Here is a 17,523-nt window from a genome sequence, read left to right on the forward strand (position 1 = left end):
AACAATGCAACAACATAGCAGTTACCATCCATTATAGCTTGTGCATTTTGGAGCCCCACTTTGTGCCATTTGTGATGATACACATCTAGAAGCTGTATCAGGTATTCATATTCATATGCTTGCTTTTTACACTTCCCATAAGTCTTTTTATGTTCAGTTTGTTATGTTTTCTGAATCTGTGATAACTGGTGTAGTTTATTGTACTTAATTTCAGTGTTATAATGGTTGAATGTTAGCTGTAGCTCATGAATACTTCATGGCAGATTAAAACTGTGTACTGGACCAGCACTCTAAACATTGCTTTTTGCAGGCAATGCTCTAGCATAGCTGTCCAGTGTGACTCACAACCCAGTCTAACAGCTTTACTTCCACCAGTACCTTTCTTCTGTCTTCCAAATTTCACAGGAGTACTCCTGCATACATTGTGGGACTAGCACTCCTAGAAGAAATGGGATATATGTTCCACTCTGCAGTGGAGTGTACATTGTATTGAAACAGCCTTGATGATTAAAAATGTGTGTTGCACTAGGAGGTAGGGGAGAGAGACAGTGGAAGTAAACCTGTGAGAGCTAGCCTTGAGTGATGCCCACATAGCTCTGTCAGGAAGACCACTGTCTGCTAAAGGCATGGTTTCAGGTTTGAGTTCCGGTCTGGCATACAGTTTTAGTTTGCCTGGAAGTTTGAAAACAGAATGGAAGATTCACTGTAGTTCATGAATGGCCTTTTTGGGACAGTTTTTTCAGAAATCTAATAACTCACACTAGACAGCAGTAGTAATTCAGTTAAAATCTATCTGAGCATTACTGATTACACTTGGTCCAAAGAATTGTTCTAACTGATTTTTGCCATTTTAATGATGATGTTTGTGTCTTAATATTGTTCCGTCATTTCTACATTATAGTTAGGTTTACTGTAACACACTCTTTGATATGGATTATACTAATAGAGGAAATAAACTGTTTCATGAATGCTCTTGGAAAAACTTAAATGCAAATTATTTTGTGCGTTTTAATGTGGGAAAGGGGGGAGTTAGATAATTTGTAATTAAACTCAGCTTGCTTACAAAAGTGTGTAAAACAACTGCTGCCTGCAATCACATTATACTTACTGTAGGTGTGCTTCATTTTACAGTGCCAACTTTAATCACACAGGTGTCTATTTGTAATTCTATTTTTAAAGAGTCACAATATCATCCACACAAAACATTTATTCTTTACTTCACTGGACATACAGGCTTGTGAAAATTAATGACAGAAAAATATTTTTACATAAATTTTCATAATTACATTAACACTAAAATATATGCTCCACAGTGCTTTACATTAAAGCTTTATTGTAACAGCCGTGAAAATGGTTTGTCCATGGAAAGGAAAAAGATGGCAGTAGGCAATAGTCTTCCAACAAGTATTTTGTGCGGGAATACAAGTCAAAACAACACATATGTAACTATCTACTTATAATTTGACAAAAAGAGACTTTCTGGTACTGAAATTTCAAAATTGTCATTCTGCACAACTTACTGTCTTTGAAAACACAAAAGGCTGTGTCAAAAAGTACTTGCCACTTAATACTACTGATTTGCTTATGTTGGGATAAATATCTCCTCAAAGTTTTGAAGCACAAATTTCCGGCATACCTATCACATTGTTCAAGACCGTACTTTTATCACTTTCAGAGCAACACAGCTGATGTTATGTTTATGTTTTGTCTAAGTAATGAGAGATTCGGAACAGTTATTCCGTGCACATTCACAATCACTGACACCATTACAAAACTGGAACGAAGTAAACGTAACAAAATTAAAGCAATACATATTTGTACAATGACTTTGGCAGCAATATTGCTGCGTAAAACATAATGCTTAAAACTAAATTAGGAGGCAATAGAAAGTGTATTGGAGGGAGGGAGGGAGGGAGAGAGAGAGAGAGAGAGAGAGAGAGAGAGAGAGAGAGAGAGAGAGGGAGGGAGGGAGGGAGGGAGGGAGGGAGGGAGGGAGTGAGTGAGTGAGAGGGGGGCTGGGGGGGGGGGGAGATGATGCAGGTACATGAACTGGCATGGCAATGGAAGTGGGAGTGCATCTCATTCGAACTACATAAATACTTTGTGATTAAAGGAGACCACTCACCAAAAAGCAGAAGCAGTGGGGTGGGTTCCGTAGAGGGAGAGGGAGAGGGAGGCGGGACACACTCTCCTTCTACCCACCCCACCTGACACTACTGCCCATCACAACCAGTCCACCTGCTGCAAAATAGCATTGACACTGTCACTCTAACCGGCACCATTCAAGAGTGTAGGCATGTATTTTCCTTTAGGCTGTCAAAGGATAACACCAAAAGCTAAAAGTTTTCTTCCTTTTGTGTGTGTCTATTGACAGCTTTTTGTTGAATGGTCTCCTTTCATCCCATAGTATTTGCACGGTGTGAAATTATTTCTCACAGTCTTCAGAATACTGGATAGAGCACTTTCAATATCAAACACTTCTACAAAAGAATAAAACCTTTCAAAAATCTGAATTGAATTCAACTATTTCCATCATAGGGTAGGATTTTTTTCTTTTTTTACTGGCTGTTTTCGGCCCCATGTCATCTCAGTGATAATTTCATTACTTATGTTCTAGACCAATTGCCACAGGTACAATAGTGTCTAGCAAATACAAAATTTATTGTATTTTGAGACACTCTTATAAAAGAGAGATTAAATTGCACACATTGTAAAAATTTGGTAGGAAAGTTTTTGTAGAATTTGAATACTTTAGGATTAAAGGAGACCACTCACCAAAAAGCAGAAGCAGTGGGGTGGGTTCCATAGAGGGAGAAGGGAGGCAGGACACACTCACTTCTACCCACCCCACCTCACACTACTGCCCAACACAACCAGTCCACCTGCCACAAAAAAATCATTGGCACTGTCACTCTAACCGGCACCATTTAGGACTGTAGGCGTGTGTGCGTATTTTCCTTTAGGCTGTCAAACGATAACTCCAAAAGCTAGAAGTTTTCTTCCTTTTGTGTGTGACTATTGACGGCTCAACACTTCATGGTCTCCTTTCATCCCATAGTATTTGTATGTTGTGAAACTGTTTCTCACAGTCTCCCGAATACTGGATAGAGCACTTTCAATATGAAACACTTCTACAAAAGAATAAAACCTTTCAAAAATCTGAATTGAATTCAACTATTTCCATCATAGGGTAGGATTTTTTTCTTTTTTTACTGGCTGTTTTCGGCCCCATGTCATCTCAGTGATAATTTCATTACTTATGTTCTAGACCAATTGCCACAGGTACAACAGTATCTAGCAAATACAAAATGTATTGTATTTTGAGACTTTTTATGAAAGAGAGATTAAATTGCACACATTGTAAAAATTTGATAGGAAAGTTCTTGTAGAAATTAAATACTTTAGGATTAAAGGAGACCACTAACCAAAAAGCAGAGGCAGTGGGGTGGGTTCTGTAGAGGGAGAGGGAGGCGGGACACACACTCCTTCTACCCACCCCACCTGACACTACCGCCCACCACAACCAGTCCACCTGCCGCAAAATAGCATTGGCACTGTCACTCTAACTGGCACCATTCAAGAGTGTAGGCATGTATTTTCCTTTAGGCTGTCAAAGGATAACACCAAAAGCTAAAAGTTTTCTTCCTTTTGTGTGTGTCTATTGACAGCTCAACGCTTCTGCTTTTTGTTGAATGATCTCCTTTCATCCCATAGTATTTGTACATTGTGAAATTGTTTCTCACAATCTTCAGAATACTGGATAGAGCACTTTCAATATCAAACACTTCTACAAAAGAATAAAACCTTTCAAAAATCTGAATTGAATTCAACTATTTCCGTCATAGGGTAGGATTTTTTTTCTTTTTTTGCTGACTGTTTTCGGCTCCATGTCATCTCAGTGATAATTTCATTATTTATGTTCTAGACCAATTGCCACAGGTACAACAGTGTCTAGCAAATACAAAATTTATTGTATTTTGAGACACTCTTATGAAAGAGAGATTAAATTGCACACACTGTAAAAATTTGGTAGGAAAGTTTTTGTAGAATTTGAATACTTTAGGATTAAAGGAGATCACTCACTAAGATGCAGAAGTGGGTGGGGTGGGGTGCATAGAGGGAGAGGGTTGCTCTTTCCCTCTAGCCACCCCACCCGACACAGACCAGTCCACCTCCCACAAAACAGCATTGGGCCTGTCAGTCTAGCTGGTACCATTTAGGGGTATAGGGAGGTGTGTGTGTGTGTGTGTCCTGTTGTTATCTCCTGTTGTCAAAGGGTAACTCTGAAAGCAAAGCTACAAGTTCTCTTCCTTTTGCGTGTGCCTACTGACAACTCAGCACTTCTGCTTATTGGTGCATGATCTCCATTAATCCTTAAGTATTTTTATGTTGTAAAAACCTTTCTCATAGTCTTCAGAATACTAGATAGAACACTTTCAGTATCAAACATCCCTACAAAAAAAGAAAAGCTTTCGAAAGTCTTAATCCAGTTCACCTGTTTCCGCCATAGGATAAGATTTTCCTTTCAGTTGCCATGTGCCCATATGGTCCCACATGCAGACTGAAAGATCATGTTCCAAGATGAAAGGATATGTCTAAAATCCATTGTTTCTTTTTCTTTCTTTCCTTGATACAGTTTCACAGAGGATGGAATGCTAGCAGCTTATTAAAATATACAAAAAAGAATGGTAAAGTACATGAAACTAAAATAACTCTGAAACATTTAAATAATTTATACCATGTGAATTACAAAACACGTCTTTGATGTATTAACTTCATACTCTGTTGAAAAATTAAAATTTGTGAAATCAACTCATGAGACAGCTAATGGCCTTATATCTAAATACATTACAAAGGGATGCTTGTTATATTATATAACAATGATTTTTTTCACAAGGATTCTATGTACTGCAGTTAGAAAGTATGTGATACTTGGAACATATTTCATCACTATTACAAAAAGTATAAAAAATATTTTAAAAAAACATGTTTAAAAAAACTCCCACAAATGAAACCCAAACAATTTTTCCACTATTGAGTGAGGTGAAGAATGTGTCTGGAATGGCATGCATCCTCTTTTGGATCCTCCAGTTCAGTCATGAGTAGAACACGTTTTCCTTGAAGTAATGGGAACACAGGTCAGTTCACAATCACAGAATTCAATTTCCTTTATAATCTAAGAACTAACAAGCAAATTTTTTAAATACAGGGTAACAAGCAGTGGTTACTTACTATTACAGCACAATGATTAGGGACCTGAAATATTTGCACTTGTGATAACTGCAAATACAGGTGTGAACTTTGTCACAACATGCGAAATTACATTTACAGCCATACTCAGAAAAGTACTACTGTGAAGTGCGTGGCAGAGGGTAATAAATGCTACTTCATAGCAAGTTGTACCCAGATGAACTATTTTATATGAGATAGTTTGAAATAGCTTCAGTTTCTGCATATTAGAATCATAAATGTAACCAGTTTTTGATTACTGATATTACACATCATTTGACAAAGCCCAATCTGGAAAGATAATGTGCATAAGAATGTGTTTCTAAAATAAAATGTACAAAAACACTACAACATATCAGTGCGCTCAATGCTTTGATGCCACACCAATGGTCTGGTATAAGATCCACACTGTGTAATTGTAATGTAGGACTCAGCCATTGAACCTAACACCTTACAACAAAGAAACACATACATTTGTCTGCTAGCTAAAGTTCAAATTGGTATAATGTGGACACTTTAATGTGGCAGCTGTTTTGAGCTGTGGTTGCTTAAAGTACCAGTTAAGGTTGGGCCTAAACTTCCTCATTTACTTCTCGTTTTTGGGGTTCACAATCATACAGAACTTTTAAAATGATTGATATTTCATGAAAAGACGTACTGCAACTAAAAGAATGCCACCCCAACTCGTGTATCATATTCATGACACACACTACCCTATTTCATGCTAATACAAAATGAGCTGTTCTTCCTTGAACTCTTTGTCAGTCCTAAGTGGATAAGGTACCCATACCGTACTTCAGTATAGGACAGACAAACATAGCATAGGGAGTCTCTTTAGTAGACCTGTTGCAAATTTTAAGTATTCTGCCAATAAAACACAGTCTTTGGTATGCCTTGCCTTCCTCACAACATTCCCTGTGTGATCATTCCAATTTAAGTTGTTCATAATTGTAATTCATAGGTATGCAAGCTCTTATTATGGTAGTGAAAAGTGGTTCCTAAGAAAAGGAGATGAATGAAAGATTGAAGCAGCTGAGATGAGGTTATGATGTCACTTCTTGGACTGGTTAATGACAGCATAATTTGCAAGAAATCTAAGAGGACTGCTCATATTGTCTGCTAAGTCATTTATATGGATCAGAAAAAGCATTAGAAACAGCAGAGGGCATATAACAATCCTTTGGGGAACATCAGGTATCACTTCACTATGATTATGTGTCAGTTCTGCTTTCGCAAAAACATAGAACATGGGTGGAGGCTAGCTGTCCTGTGAGAGGGAGGATGAGCTTCTTTCCCCACACAGCTCCTCACCCCTCTGATTGTCTAAATTATAGTTTGTTCATACTTGTGACTGACTACCAGTTTATACTGTCTGCACCCTGCACTATAGCGGCAGGAAAACAAAACCTGTTAACATACAGGGTGATTCAAAAAGAATACCACAACTTTAAAAATGTGTATTTAATGAAAGAAACATAATATAACCTTCTGTTATACATCATTACAAAGAGTATTTAAAAAGGTTTTTTTTTCACTCAAAAACAAGTTCAGAGATGTTCAATATGGCCCCCTCCAGACACTCGAGCAATATCAACCCGATACTCCAACTCGTTCCACACTCTCTGTAACATATCAGGCGTAACAGTTTGGATAGCTGCTGTTATTTCTTGTTTCAAATCATCAATGGTGGCTGGGAGAGGTGGCCGAAACACCATATCCTTAACATACCCCCATAAGAAAAAATCGCAGGGGGTAAGATCAGGGCTTCTTGGAGGCCAGTGATGAAGTGCTCTGTCACGGGCTGCCTGGCGGCCGATCCATCGCCTCGGGTAGTTGACGTTCAGGTGTGCTGCTTGTTCGAGCTGAGGGAACAGCCAATTCTCTAACATCTCCAGATACTGTAGTACCTTCGAAGAAAAAGGGACCAAAAACTTTATTGGCTGAAATAGCACAGAAAACGTTCACCTTAGGCGAGTCACGTTCATACTGAGTTGTTTCCCGTGGATTCTCAGTGCCCCATATACAGACATTGGGACGGTTGACTTTCCCGTTAGTGTGGAAAGTTGCTTCATCACTAAACACAATCTTTGAAACGAAAGATTCATCTGTTTCCATTTGAGCAAGGATAAAATCACAGAAATCGATTCTTTTAATCTTATCAGCTGCAGACAGTGCTTGAACCAATTTCAGACGATAAGGTTTCATAACTAACCTTTTTCGTAGGACTCTCCATACAGTTGATTGTGGAATTTGCAGCTCTCTGCTAGCTCTGCGAGTCGATTTTCCTGGGCTGCGTGCTACATTTTCATCACTCATTCTCGGCTGTCCAGAACTTTTCCCTTTGCACAAACACCCATTCTCTGTAAACTGTTTATACCAACGTTTAATACACCACCTATCAGGAGGTTTAACACCATACTTCGTTCGAAATGCACGCTGAACAACTGTCGTCAATTCACTTCTGCTGTACTCAATAACACAAAAAGCTTTCTGTTGAGCGGTCGCCATCTTAGCATCAACTGACGCTGACGCCTAGTCAACAGCGCCTCAAGCGAACAAATGTACAACTAAATGAAACTTTATAGCTCCCTTAATTCGTCGACAGATAGTGCTTAGCTCTGCCTTTTGTCGTTGCAGAGTTTTAAATTCCTAAAGTTGTGGTATTCTTTTTGAATCACCCTGTATTTCAAACATGCTGAAATTCTTCCCCAAAGGTGCGAGTAGTTACTTTCAGTTCTACTTTTACACTTAGTACCTTGTTAGTTCAATCTGTAGCATTGTAATGTACGAGTTGCATGGCTATGAATGCCCACAAAAGGTTGAAGCAGGAGCATTTTAGTGACTGGAATAATCATTTTTTGAAAGCTTAAATAGAGCCAGAACAACATAAGCAAAGATGATTTTGAAAAATAAACGTTGAAGGTTTTCCAAAAGCAAAAATTCCAGTCAAAAACTACCCTACCACCACCACCACATTTTTAAAGGTCTATTTCAAAGCACTAAGTCTTCATCTTCAGGCATGTTGCTTGACAACCTTTTAAATTTGTACCTCTAATCATTTACAAACAAACAAAAATTAAATGCAAATTTCAACAAAAACATATACGAACTTTGCTGAAAATAGTTGCTGCTTTTCCAGGTCTCCAATAATGATATAAAACATTAGAACAAGGACAAAGTAATTTCACAAAGGAGATCATACTGGATTATACAGAGGGAAATGTGATTACCTCTTACCTCAAGAACATACAGCTATTTAATCCTTAAGGAAAATGATACACATTATGTGTCACAAACACTTCACTTCAGATATACAGTGTTATTTGAGCATCTGCAGTATATTTCATGGAAAAAAGTGTAATAAGCTTTAATGTCACATCAAATTAAAAAGGTGATAGCATGTTTCTATTTCCAAATCAGAAAGAAGAAATTTACTCCATTGCAACAGTGCCTGCCAGTCACATTCTACAAGAACAGATACAATGAAAATTACATACTGAAATGTAAAATGGGAAACTAAACTTAGAAGAGTACCAACAGGTATAACTATGTCTGAAATTACCTGTGGCAGAGATCAGTAATATGAGGACGTGCTGAAAAGTTATGCAGCCTGTAAATTTTTTATTTAAAAACTCTTGTAACTTTTTAAACTTTGATTTATCAAGTGGGGACATATTGTTCTCAGGTCATGTATTTTCTTAATTATTATCCATTTCTCTGGAAGAAACTTTTAATCAGTTGGTGTATATGTGATTTAAGGTGGTGTTATTACATACATATGATAAAACTTATATTTACATATACAGGGGATAGGCAAAATAATGTGAACACCTGTACTTACTTGGGAATGGTTCATTAATAAAGTGTTGGACACCCATTTGCCCATAATACAGCTGTGATTCTTCTTGGTTTCCTGGCAAGTAATGATTGTATAGTCTCCAGTGGAATGTTATGCCACTCTTTGATCAGAACCTCTTCAAACTCCCATGGTGACGAGGGAGGCAGAAATCTGCTCGAGTCTGCACTCCAATACTGCCCAAAAGGGTTCGATAATGTTAAAGTCTGGGGGCTGTGCTGGCCAGGGAAGATACTGCAGTTCAGTTGCATGCTCCTCATACCAGATTGTACTGTCCTGGCTGTGTGAAAGGTTGCATTATTGTCCTGAAATATGACATCTTTGTTGGGGAACAACATTAGAATCATGGGATGCACCTGATCACCTAAAATGTTCTCATAATCATTGGCTGTAACATGGCCTTTGAGAGGAACGATGGGACCAGCAGAATACCATGATATGGCTGCCCACACCATCACACTTCCACCTCCATGCTTAACCATTGGAATCAAGCGGTCAGGATTGTGGGCTTCTTTTGGCATTCTCCAGATTTGAACCCAGCCCGATGTAGGAAATAACAAAAATGTTGACTCATCGAACCATATGATGTGTTTCCACTGATCATCTGTCCAGGATTTATGCTCCTTAACACCATGTTTTATGCTTCTTTGCATTGGTGGTTGTCATCACTAATGGTTTCGGTATAGCAGCTCATCCATGAATATTCACTTTATGGATTTCTTGGTAGACAGTGTCGATAGATACGAGGTCTCGAAGATGGCTACTGATCTCTGCAGTCACTTTAACCACCGTAGTTTTGTGTTGTTTTTACACAATTCATATTAGCTTATGACGATTGCTATCATTTGCGCCCACTGTTACATTTACATGATTATGTCTTTCCATGTTTTGTGTAGGTTGTCATGACTATTGAAACAGTTGCTCTTGAAACATTCAATAAGTTGGCTGTCTTGGTTACTGATGCTCCAGCTAATCGGGCGTCCACAATCTGCCCTCTTTGGAACTCTGTTAGATCTTTCATTGCATGTCGACTTCAGCCTCTGAATGCATATACGAAGTGTGCACTACTTGAAAACAAACTGCACTGATGCCTAATCCATACTGAACATGCACAGTCCAGTGTGAAACATGCCTTATCTATCTCACTGTTCACATTATTTTGCCTATCTCCAGGATATATGCAGTAATAATTTACAGGATACCAATCTGTATCCACTTGGTGTTTGTTGAAGTTAATTTTTATTCAAAGTTTTGCTTGTTCTAGTTACACTGTTCATAAACCTGATCATTTAAAAATAACTGTTACATTCAGTTGATTGTTGACAAGCAACACAATAACAGCTACACACAAATTGAAAATGGTTTCCTTTTAAAGAAAATGTGAAAGCAATAGGACAAAAGTTACAAGATGTACTGGATGCGAATTCAGATGACTATAGTGACAACAGTATTTTTGGTGGTGGTGGTGGTGGTGGTGGTGGTGGTGGTGGTGGTGTATCTGAAAATGGAGACAATTCTGACATCGATGATGAATCTGGAGACAACGAAATGGGTGAAAATTGTATCAGAAAAATGGTGAATTATGCAAAAAGCTACCTACTCCTCAATTTCGTCGCAGACAGCATAACACTATTGCAGGCAAGTCCCGGTTGACAGCTTACACTGAAAATACTTCAAAATTATGTTGCACCATGGAACACTTCTACTCATGAAATACTGAAAGAAATTTTCCTGCACACTAATTCTGAGGGCACTATTAAAGTCTCAAATTCATGGAATGATATTGCTTCAGAAGAATTGCTAGCATTTATTGGATTGCGTATTCTTGCAGGTGTTCTGAGAATGAAGGAAGAATTGGTAGTAAATTTATGGTTCAAAAACCCTATATTTTCAAGGACAGACTTTACTGCAACAATGGGAAGAGACAAATTTGTTCAAATTTTGTGTGCCCTTTGTCTTGATGATAAAACCATAAGACATGCATGTAGAAAGTCAGACAAATTATGCCAAATTAGAAAAAATTTTGACGGTGTAACCAGCAGATTTCACATGGCTTATGCATCCAATCATTATGTTACTGTAGACAAACAGTTGGTTGCATTTTGGGGAAGATGCCAATTTCTTGTGTTGATGAAAACAAAATCAGGAAAATATGGAACGAAAGTCTGGATTGTACCAGACACCCAAACTTTATATGCACACCATATGCAAGTATATACTGGAAGATATAATGGGGAAAGAGAAAACGAACAGTGTTTCCGTGTAGTCACAGCTCTGGTCAGTAATTTGTATGGCACAAGCAAGGGATCACTACTTATAATTCTTTTACTAGCTGTGAGCTAGCACAGTTCCTTCTAACAAAGAATATGACACTGGTAGGCACAATGTGACATAATAAGCCAGAGATTCCAGAATTATTTTTGAGCAACACACAAAGGGTGATACACTCTTCCATCTTCAATTTTACCAATGAACTAATGTTGGTGTCTTATGTGCTAGCAAAGAATAGAGCAGTAATACTTCTCTCATCCTAACATCGTGATGAAATCATGAACTAACAAAGTAAGTGACTTCAAGCCAGAAATCATCACGCATCACAATGCTGCCAAAAGTGGTGGTGATGTGCTGGGCAAGTTAGTCACAGAATATACATGCTCAAGATAAACAACACAACACCCTATAAAACACTTCTTAAATTTGATTGATGATGTCTGTGTGAATGGTTTCATGCTTTGGATGACAAAAAATCTAATGTGGCAGAAAAAGAAGAAATATCACAAGTGTCTCTTACTGCTTGCTTTGGGAGAAGAAATGGTGAAAACTCATGAACAAAGAGCATAAAATGGAAAGACATTGAGCATGCATCCTCAGAGCGATGAATTTGAAGGAGGTATCTACAAAAACTCAACAAGTCCGAACAGCAGAAAAAATCGAATGAAGACGATGCTGAAAATGCTTTCTATGTAAATCAAGAAAAGACAGGAAGACAGACTGGAAATGTGACCAATGTAATGGATGGATTTCCAATGATCACACTGATAAGGTAACTCATGTTGTTGGCAAAAGCTGTTCTAACTGGTTGTTGCCATTTTCAATTAAATTTTCTCTTGGTCAGCAAAAACAAATAGACTAACATCACACTGTAACATTCAAATCAAATTCTGATTTTAAAATACTTTACTTGGAACAAATCCGAATAAAAATGTAACTTAATGTATTTTTACTTGGTAACTAACATCCAAAACTATGACAGAATGTATCTCGTGCTCATAATAAAGTTTAGAAAATAATTTACAATATAAAATATGTCTTAAACTCTAAAAAAAAAGACACAGCGTGTGCAAAATGTACCCACTCAGAGAAAGTTGAAAATATTTTGGCTTAGTAATCAAACTTTAAATAAAACAAATGCTAATAACAGCCTACATCTTTATTCTTCATGTCTACACATTTGTTTCTCAACATAGTCCTCCAGGCGATGAACACATTTCTCCCTATGAGAGACCAGTTTGTCGATGACGTTACTGTAGACTGTACGAAATTTTTGACAAATCCACATCACCACCTCTGCATGCATCAATTCATTAGTATCAAAGTTAAGTCCCTGATGGTGTTCTTGAAGTTCTGGAAACATCTGAAAGTCGGGTGGAGCCAAGTCAGGACTGTATGGAGAATGACCGATGGCAGCGAACCCACGGCGTCAGATTGTTGCAAATGTCGCAGCGTTTGTGTGTGGTCTGGCATTGTCATGCTAAAGGAGACGGTGCTCCATACGTGGAAAAACTCTTCAAATTCAAAACTCCATTATGGTACACTGTTACTCATGCACAGACATAGTAATATGTTACACACGTCCACGTTACAAGCTACAATTCAGAACCCTCTAGCGCCATAGGGCTGCAAATATATAGGCATGGAGAATAAAGATGTAGAATGTTAATAATGTTGATTTTATTTAAAAAGCTTTAAGAGGTTTCACATTAACAATTCGGAAGAATTACTTTTCAGCCCATCCTCGTAGGTTCTTGGTATGACAGTAATAGGAGTATGGCAGTATTTAGGCAGATATTTTTATGCATTCAAATGAATAATGAGAAGTATACCACATTAAGACACACAGCATTTTAAGAGAAATACAACAATGAGTACAAAGAGGTGTTTGAATGCCCTGAAGGTACATTCTAAAGTACTTACAGATCATATATCGACAATAAGACGACTTATGTTTGTCTCCACAGACCTTCAGTATTAAAAATTCTATGGAATCTGGGACTTAATTCAAAACTAATAGAACTTACTCTAACCAACACCAAATCAAAAGTCGAGTTCAGGTGAGAAATTTATGAACCATTCCTCATAAAAATAGACTTGAATCAGGGTGACAGCCTATCACCATCACTATTCAACTGTGTATTGGAATATATGATGAGAGAATCGTACAAGGATAACCCAAAGAATGTACTAAATGGAAGCTACAAAAATGATATAAATTTAAAGTATTTGGGATTTGCAGCTGATCTTGCTCTCCTAGCCAATAATGTTCAACAATTCAGTTAAATCCCTACAAGAAATAGCACAAAAACTTGGCCTTAGAATATCATTTGAAGAAACAAATATTATGGTAACTCATCCATCACTAGCAAACAAAATTGCAACAGAAATACAGGAAATCAGACTTGTTGATAAATTTAAATATCTGACTGAAATTGTAAGATACAACCTAACTGAAAGGCGACATAAAATAGAACAAACGTCACACACAACAAAAAAGTCAATCGACAGCTGTAACATTAAAACATTATAAAACAATTATACAATCACATATAGCACATGCAATTGTAACCAACTTCAAAACAACTAATACAGCTGAAACTGACAGAATACTTAAAACAGAAAGAAGAATAATATGATATACACAAATAAAAAAATATCAAGTAAATGGGCTTGAAGCATAGTTTCAAATGAAATACTATAAAAGGAAATAGAACCAGTAATGAGCATGATCAGGAAGAAATGCATATCATTCTTTGGACATCTTGTCAGAACATCATAAAACAGGATTAGTACGAGAATAATGGGAAAATTGTGGAATAGTATGAGTAATGTTAAATGGATTACAGAAATAAGGAAGATATAAGGGAACAACTCCTAATTACAGTAGATGACCTGAAAAACAAGACAGACAGGGATAATCTCGAACAACAGAAGGAAAAAAAAATATCCAAACTAATGAAGAAGAGCAAAAATTCATTATATAATAATAAATAATCCTTTGTATAAACATTGCATTATTGAATTATTATTGAACAGAACTGTATTATTGAATAACAACAACTCCTCTCATAAGGCTTTGTACGACTGACCAGAGTGGTCCAATGAAGGCCATAACATAAAATACATAATACAATTGGCAATTAAAGCTAAATGGAAAGGTGAAACAACACAGAGATAAATTATACTACATAAATATAATATATTCTGACATCCTTACTGTCTGTACTTACATTTTCTTAGTAATACCTTCATCAGCATCGAGATTGCAGAGGAAATTGTCATTTTCGTAGGTTGGGAAATAATACCTACAAAATAGGAATACCATGAAAATGTTTACCACAGTTAACAGTTAAAATATGCTCTTACACACACACACACACACACACACACACACACACACAACACAACTCGCTCGCTCTCTCTCTCTCTCTCTCTCTCCCCCCCCCCCCCCCCCCCCCAGTCTTCTATTTACATTTGTATTGGGAGAGTACACACTATATTTTGGTGGTATAGGAAAGTTCTTGTAGAATGTAAATACTTTAGCATTGAAGGAGATCACTCACCAAAAAGCAGAAGCATTGAATTGTCGATACGCACACATAGAAGAAAGAAACTTGCTACTTTCAGAGTTATCCTTTGACGAGCAGAGTAAATTAATTACACACACACACACACACACACACCTAACCCTCTACATGGTGCCAACTATACTAACAGTGCCAATGCTATTTTGCAGCTGGTGGACAGCTGTGGTAGGTGTAGTTTCGGGTAGGTACAGCTGGAGGTAGGGGGAGTTGGGAGGCAGGGAGAGGAACTGGGGGTGACTGTCCATGGGTTGCCAGGCTGTATGGGAGGAATTTTTGGGGTGGGAGAGATGGCAGCTGTTGAAATGCCGGTATTGTTGATGGTTAGTGGATTTAGTGTGGACAGAGTTGTGGATGGTGCCATCAGAAAGATGGAGATCAACATCCAGAAAGTTGGCATGTTGGGTGGGAGGAGGACCAGATGAAGCAGATGGAAGAAAAGGTGTTGAGGGTGTGAAGGAATGTGGATGGGGTGTTTTGGCCCTGAGTCCAGATCATGGAGATATCATCAATGAATTTGCACCAGACTAGGGGTTGGGAGTTTGGGGAGGCTAGGAAGGTTTCCTATAGATGGCCCATAAACATGTTGGCATAGAATGGTCACATGTGTGTGTCCATGGCTGTGATGCAGATTTGTTTGTAAACCTTCCCTTCAAAAGAAAAGTAGTTCTGGGTCAGAATATACACTGACAAAAAGAAAAAAATCCCACCGCCAACAAGGAGGTGTGTGAAATAAACGAAGGTTGGTAGGCATGTTTCTACATCTGAAAGAAAGATCATGTCTATTCAGATTTCGTACCAGTAACGTAAGAGTAGTGCTACTATGAGGATGCAAATCAAGCTTGCTTGAAATACACGCTGTAACGGTCATGAGCGTTAGTTACCTTGGGGACAGGACATAGTGAGTCGAAGTTGGTTGCACGTCTTTAAGGCAATGAAGGTGTCATTATCAGCAGCTCACAGAGTTTGAATGAGGTCATGTAATAAGGCTAGGAGAAGCTGGATGTTCCTTTAGTGATATTGCAGAAAGACTTGATAGGAATGTAGCCTCTGTACAAGACTGCTGGCAGTGGTCATCACGGAAAGGTATGTTCACAAGAACGCTGGGCTCCAGATGGCCACGAGGCACTATCAAGAGGGAAGATTTTCATGTTGAACGTATGGTTGTGGCACATTATACTGTGTCTGCAGCAGCAATTCGAGCAGCAGTTAGCACCACAGTGACACAACAAAGTATTAAAAATTGGTTACTTCAAGGACAGCTCTGAACCCGATGTCCTGTAGCCTGCATTCCACTGACCCAGACCACCAACGTTTGCGACTTCAGTGGCATTGAGCAAGAGCTCATTGGAGGGCAGAGTGGAAATTGTACTATTTTATGATGAAATCCAGTTCTACCTTGGTGCCAGTGATGTCCATCTGTTGGTTACGAGGCGGCCATGTGAGCACTTGCAACCAACCTGTCTGCAGTACGAGTTGTGGTCTGGAGTGAATTTTGTATGACAGCACGAGCACTCTTGCAGTTATCTGATGCACCCTGATTGCAAATTTGTATGCCTGTCTGGTGATTCAACTTCTTGTGCTGCCATTTATGAAACAGCATTCCAGAGGAAGGAGTAGGTGGTGGTGGGTGGGTGGATTGGGCAGGAACTGCAGTCAGGAGTTGGGAGAGGAGGTAGCATAGGAATGGACTAGGATGTTGTGTAGGCTGAGTGACCTCTTCAATATACCACATCATACAAAACCTCACAAAACCCACAACCCAAGCTAACCAAAAATAAGGTTGCTATCATCTCCACCAAAAACCTTAGTCTCAGAGAAGTTTCAGTTCTATCCAAAGGCCTAACCTTCAGCCTCACCCAAAAATTCAACCATGCTTGACTTGTCAAAGACCTACTTTCCTTCTCCCAAACCCTACAGTGTAAACACTTCTTTGCCACCAACTCCTCTGACCAAAGTCAACCTAATTCCAACACTGAACCTTGCATCTCCCAGTTCATACTACTATTTAACTGTAAACCCATTCAGCTAACCACCCCTAGTCAGTTTCGAGGAATTCCTTACCTTTAACTTGGTGTCACCATTCTTCCATGGGTTCTTTGCTACGAACACTAACCTTTCGGCAGAATGAAAGACAGCCATACACAACCTTAAAACAGATCCAGACCTAATCATCCTCCCTGTAGACAAAGGGTCTACACTGTTGTGATGAGGCATAGCGACTACCTGACAGAAGGCCTCTGCCAACTATATGAATCTTCCATGTACAAGTTCGGCCAGAATGATCGTATCCCGGAAGTCCAACATAACTTCCAATCCATACTGAAACCCATAGGTCCTTCTCAGAACCTCTCATCTCTGTCCACACCTTTCCTCATCCCAGCAACACCCTGCACATCCACCTTCTATATGATCCCCAAAATCTACAAACCCAACAATCCCCAACGTCCCATTTTAGCTAGCTATTGTGCTCTCACTGAAAGAATTTCCTATTAAATCCCTTATTGGCCATCACCTCCAACCAGTATCCTGAAACCTAGCCTCCCACCTCAAAGATACTAATCACTTCCTTCACCAATT

General features: G+C 38.5%; 1 protein-coding gene across 3 annotated transcripts in view; it reads right to left on the reverse strand.

Annotated features, from left to right (window-relative positions):
- Nucleotides 1–1,187: 1,187 nt before the first annotated feature.
- LOC126183412 (zinc finger protein 277) overlaps nt 1,188–17,523 on the reverse strand; it is a 141,478-nt gene continuing 125,142 nt past the window's right edge. Inside the window, exons 8-10 of one of the 3 annotated variants that reach the window (XR_007536748.1) lie at nt 14,590–14,664; nt 3,328–5,117; nt 1,988–2,677 (exon numbers count right to left, since the gene is read on the reverse strand). Coding sequence is in view for 2 of the 3 variants with exons in the window: in XM_049925361.1 (XP_049781318.1) it covers nt 1,672–1,774; nt 14,590–14,664 (178 nt within the window). In the remaining variant the exon portion in view is untranslated. Of the gene's footprint in view, nt 1,775–1,987; nt 5,118–14,589; nt 14,665–17,523 lie in introns of those variants that run through there. The other 2 variants (XM_049925361.1, XM_049925362.1) reach the window with 2 other exon arrangements.

The sequence above is a fragment of the Schistocerca cancellata genome, chromosome 4 (genome assembly GCF_023864275.1).
Source record: "Schistocerca cancellata isolate TAMUIC-IGC-003103 chromosome 4, iqSchCanc2.1, whole genome shotgun sequence".
Lineage (NCBI taxonomy): Eukaryota > Metazoa > Arthropoda > Insecta > Orthoptera > Acrididae > Schistocerca > Schistocerca cancellata.